The sequence below is a fragment of the Lygodium microphyllum genome, chromosome 9 (assembly GCF_053477565.2).
Source record: "Lygodium microphyllum isolate KBCC chromosome 9, Lygodium_microphyllum_v1.1.10, whole genome shotgun sequence".
Classification (NCBI taxonomy): domain Eukaryota; kingdom Viridiplantae; phylum Streptophyta; class Polypodiopsida; order Schizaeales; family Lygodiaceae; genus Lygodium; species Lygodium microphyllum.
The window spans coordinates 122,526,583-122,532,062 of record NC_141143.1 but is presented as its reverse complement, the minus strand read 5'-3'; the positions used below and the strand labels follow the sequence as shown (position 1 = coordinate 122,532,062).

At 45.3% G+C, this 5,480-nt stretch overlaps 1 protein-coding gene across 1 annotated transcript; it reads right to left on the bottom strand.

The window, feature by feature from the left end:
* Nucleotides 1-1,480: 1,480 nt before the first annotated feature.
* On the bottom strand, nucleotides 1,481-4,898 carry LOC148031520 (protein phosphatase 2C 51-like). The gene is made up of 4 exons (XM_087685045.1): nucleotides 3,091-4,898; nucleotides 2,611-2,973; nucleotides 2,397-2,502; nucleotides 1,481-2,321 (listed from the first exon to the last, which is right to left on the bottom strand). Exons 1-4 carry the CDS (start codon nucleotides 4,072-4,074, stop codon nucleotides 2,011-2,013), a joined length of 1,764 nt encoding a protein of 587 aa, XP_087541171.1. The 5' UTR covers nucleotides 4,075-4,898; the 3' UTR covers nucleotides 1,481-2,010.
* Nucleotides 4,899-5,480: the final 582 nt, after the last annotated feature.

The window sequence follows — 5,480 nt, the reverse complement described above, 5'->3', positions numbered from 1 at the left end:
AGACACCTCCAAGTGTTCTTAGCAAAGCTTTGGTCGCTGCGTCTTATTGCCACAGAAGATCCACGTGTCCTCAAGCCTTCACTATCATCAATCGCTAAATGGTGATTAATCAGCTCAGTCTAGAGTTACACTTGATGCTTGCACTTATATATGACGGAAGCAACACAATCATCTCAGGCTCTCATCGACACAAATGCAACAACTACTTGGTGCACATCAGTGGTCAATTGGAGCACTCTGGTGGTAACGTGTTGCCATGTTGTGAATTGAGTCATTGTTCACACATTATATGTTGAAACAAAGATTGGGTAACACATACTCTTCTTGTTTTCCCCCTGGCAGAGAAGTCCCATATCCAATGATGCCCATCTTAATGTCCTCGTCTACTGATGGGTGGCCCCCCATAGTTAGGTTTTCCAGTTTCTATGAACATTGAATTCGCATGCTGGTGGCACTCTATTATTATATGTCACAAATGACAGTTTTCAATTATTTCTTTCCAGCTGATCATGAAAATACCATGCAGTGCCACATTAGTTCCTTCCCCCACAAAGGGGTGTACACATCCTTTCACTGCGCTAGTGGCTGCTTCGCCTCAAGTGTAGCAGCATCAGTCACACTGAGCCAGCCATTCCAAGCTGAAGTCAGATTTTTAAGATATGGTAGCCATAACGGAGTAACTTGCTTGCTGAATAGAGTCCCACACTCCCCGTTGCTAGCCCCCCCCCTCTCGTACAGCTTACCTCTGCCCATTCTACCTACAGACTTGCAAACACTATTCTTTGCCCAGCCCAGTGTATCCTCGAGGTTAACCAGCACACAGGAACACTAAATCTACACTTACATTTGAATACTGTTGCCTGCGGAATAAAGTTCACTTTCGAAACTGTTTGGAATTAACAAGGCTGAACCACACACAAGCCAGTTAGTTGCACACCTTAAGATTACTAAGCAGCCACATCATGCAAAGTTCACTTTCGAAACTGTTTCGAATTAACGAGGCTGAACCACACACTAGCCAGTTAGTTGCACACCTTAAGATTACTAAGCAGCCACATCATGCAAAGTTAAATGTTAATTCATTATTGATGGTTCACGTCTAGAAATCAAAAGCTCTCATCAAACTTCAACTCGTTTTTTTTAAACAAATGTTTTACACTACGACACTGGAGCAGCAAGAGAACCAACATGCAGGAGAGGTTAAAAAATGATATCCACACAAGAGTGAAATTGACAGGATGTGCAGGCATGGAGGAAAAGGAATGAGAAAGCGAATTATTCAACACACCGACTGTTTCCACCAGATCTTACAGAATGCAAAATTCCATGGCAATCAACTAAGCAACTTGACATTCAATTGTGAGATTGTGTGAATCGCATAAGAAGCTTGACATTCACTCGCATTTAGTCTCAGGTTAGTTCTAGTTATTTTCAAAATTCATCCAAACAAGCGCATGCTACCATGACAAACACCAATATGTAAGATGCAAGAATAGAACATTTGGCAAGGCCACACATTCCAAGCTGGCATTACTTAACGCAAAATACAAACAGGTGGGGCTGCCCAACCATCCTTGAGCTGCTCCCACATCAAATTTCCTTTATGCCAGAATCCCAACTGCAGGAAAAACAAGTACTTGTTTCACGGAATCCTGGCCCCACTAATGAGAAAGAGAGGGGAGTTCAAGAACAGCAAGTGCACTTTGCAATAAGACTTCCGTACAGCATATCTACAAAGCCAAAGTGGAGTTCCAATATACCAAGCACACAACTTCTTGGGTGCTTGTGATGAATAGAACAGGCTGATTAAAATCTATATGAAGACCCTCCTTCATGCTAGCAGCAGTCTTATCCCTGCTGCCAAAAAAAAAAAACATCCCAACTCAAATTCAAAGGCATGCACTTTGACCCTTAGAAGTAGAATGGGGGGCTACCAGGTTACCCCCACATTGGTTCGTCATTGCAGATATGTGAGCTCAGCATAATCATCTCAACAATAGAATCCACCAGTCACTTGCCCCTTGCTTTCAAATCGATTACCACCACACTGATATTGTCCTTGCTACCCCTACCATACGCCAGCTTCACCAGAAGGGCAGCAACTGATGCAGATGCTGGATCCTCACCAGGTGGATAAACTCCAGGATCACCCTTCCTATGAGCAGTAGCTAAACACCTCCGGGCAACTTCACAGGCAGTGTCATTACTAATGACATTCCACAATCCATCACTGGCCAAAATTAAACATTCATCGGCATCTGTCCGCTCAACACATGTCACCTCTGGTTCAGAAACAACATACCGCTTCAAGTATCGATCACCTGTGTCACAAGGAATGGTCAGAACCATCAATATGCAAATAAAACACCAAAACAACAACCAGAGAGACACCATACCAATGGCCCTTGACAAAGCAAGCAACCCCCCAACTCTGTGGCCATCCCAGAATATTACTCGTCCACCAGCAGCCTCTATGCGACTGGTCTCATCACTTCTCTCAGGCTGTCAATGTGGAGAAGTTCAGACAAATCAAATAGGATACATGAGGAATGAAAAAATATTGAAAAAGAATTTTTCCCCTAGAACTGGTACCAATAGCCAGTACTTCACCTTATGATCTGTCGACAATGGAATAGATTCCCCACCTCGGGACAGGACAGCCCTGGAATCTCCACAATTAGCAATGACAATCTGGCAAGAATTCATCACTGCTACAACTGCTGTTGTCCCCACATTTTCAGGGGCTATAGTATCGCTGCAGCAAGTGGCAGCACTATCTACATCATCACATTCTCCATAGGGGCAAACCCCTCCAACCTCCTTGTCCATTTTAAGAAAACAAGAGCTCATAACTTTCTGCCACTTCTGGGTCCATTCATCTTCTACCTTGTTTTTACTAGCCTCCAACAGGGACAAGTTAGAAAGCTCCTCTGCAAGGGCATGATGTAGCCTCCTCATACAGTAATTAGATGCCTATTGGGCAGATGGAAGTATGACAAAATGAAATGGCCCAGTACAAGGATGAGAATCTTATAAAATTCGCTTCTAGTACACAAAAGAGTATTCAAAATACTGAAAAGAACAACTCACCTGAGGACCACCATGTCCATCATATACAGCAAAAAAGTGAAGGTCAGCACATGTCATGCTCCCTTGTTTACCATCACAACAGCAACCACATCGAAGCTTCGCAAATGAAGGCCGGATAACTGCTGTGTCTTCCATCTCCCTGCGCTGGCCGCAAATTAGCACCTTTCCACTGGGGGGGTATGAACCCTGAGACCTGACACTTCTTTCATGAGGTACACCATCAAGAGTACCTGCTGAAATTACAGGACCCCCCTCCGGAGATACCTCTACTTCCATATTCGTCTGAGTTGCATCAGAGACTAGGATCTCGGGCAGCTCAGACACTAATGCCTGCATTTTAGATCTCTGACTGATAAGATTATCCTGTTCAGAGAAAGGACATGCTGATGGCTTCAGTGATTCCAAGGAAGGTGAATTGTTGACTAATTGTGCAACCCCAGAGCTTTGACCATGCTGCACCAGTTTCTGAGCCAGATCTTTGATTGCTAAAGACTGATCTTCCATCATACCACCATGATCATGGCTGATAGCAGTGGCAATACGCCCACTTGACTCCCCTGCAGTATGAGTACGGCTTGCCTTGCATATGTGCAGGATGCACTTGCTGGCATGCCACCCCTCCGGTGGGAAGGACTTGGATCTGGCTAATGCTGACTGTTGGTAACCTCCTTCAATTGCTGAGATCAGGTTATGCCCAATAACTCCTGCACCAACCTTAACAACCAATTGAGGAGCAAGAGTGACATCGTCTACTGTCTCAGCTTTGGTCAGGGGACCAATGCCAGCACACAGATCACAACTTGCAGCAGACAGAAATTGTCGAGACCGCTTATTGATTTTCATGCTCCCAGAGGCATGCATTGAAAGTTTCTTGAAGCGCCGGATCTCCATGCGCTTCAGTCTTGCATTTGCAGGTGCATCAAAGATGACCGTGGTGGTATCCTCCAGGATGCAGGTTTTGGATTGTCCATCGACGGACTCCATGAAAAAAATCTCTCTCTCTCTCTCTCTCTCTCTCTCTCTCTCTCTCTCTCTCTCTCTCTCTCTCTCTCTCTCTCTCTCTCTCTCTCTCTCTCTCTCTCTCTCTCTCTCTTAAAAAAACAACACGCGCGCCTAGGACGTGAAAGGCAGTTTTTCTCCCTGTTGGCTAACCTGGAGAGCTGGTACAGCAGAGACGAAGACTATCCTCATGTCCACATGCAAGCTGAGGTTATCCTTCGACCAGATCTTTGCTCATCAAAGATCGACGCGACGGAGCTCCAATCTAGCAACCGTTTCAAGGAATGACGATGGAAGATCTGCTATGTTTGTATGTGATGCTTCCTGGAGGGAGGAGGAGACCAGGTTGAAAGGATAAAGTTCAAGAGATTTTCTATGGGGGACTTAAAAGAGAAGAAGGAGAAGAAGAACAAGACAGAAAAACAACAGGTGTGATGGAAGAAAAGAGGGACAGACAATTACGTGTACGAAAGGGAGGGGGAGGTGAGGATATTTTTGGGTTTTATTAGATATGGGGAAGGAGGGGGAAGGAAGGCGAGATGGAGACGAAAGGGAAGGCGGGGAGACAGATCAGGGCAAGAAAACGAAAAACCAAAAGGAGAAGAAGAGAAGATGGAGATGGAGATGGAGATGGAGAAGGAGGAGGAGAAGGACTTCGAAGGATGGGAGAAGCAGAGGGGAAGAAGAAGAGAAGAGAAGAAGAAAACAAGGAAACACAGTCGCACCTCCGAGCCTGATGAGGCCTCGGGGGAAAAAATTTGGCAGATGGACACACAGCGCCTTGACAGGGCCATCGGCAGGGATGACACGCAAACGTGGCATAAACAATTTTCCTTTTCCAGGAAATTTTCCAAAAGGCCTGCCCCGCCCCGCCCATTTACCCATTAAACCCAACCATCTCTCGCCACGTTACCCCCCCGCAATAATGCACTTGGTTTCATCGGATGCTCGCTTCGCCTTTTTAATTGTTATCAATCTTTTTCTACTGTTTTTCTTTTCCTCGCGTATTTTTCAAATTCTATCTCGTTCGTTTTATTCCTCGCCACGTGCCTTCATTTGGCTCACTCGGCCGTCGCTTTCTTGGGTTTCTTTTTTCCTATTTTCCCCCTCTTTTGGTATTTTTTTAATTTCTCCCGTTGAATTTTCATGCCACGTGGTTTTACTTGCGTCGCGCCTGCCGGTCCCCACCCCCCCCCCCAATCCTCTTTAAGAAATGGGACCTTCTAATATCCTTTGCTCGTGTAGTTGGAGTGGATTCCTATGCCACACGCATTTTTCAGGTCTTGGTTTTCATTTGCACCTATAAGCATACCATCAATATAAAGCGGCAAGATAATAAGGCTACCATCACAGGCCTCCTTCGTGTATAAATACGAATCCATATCGCTACG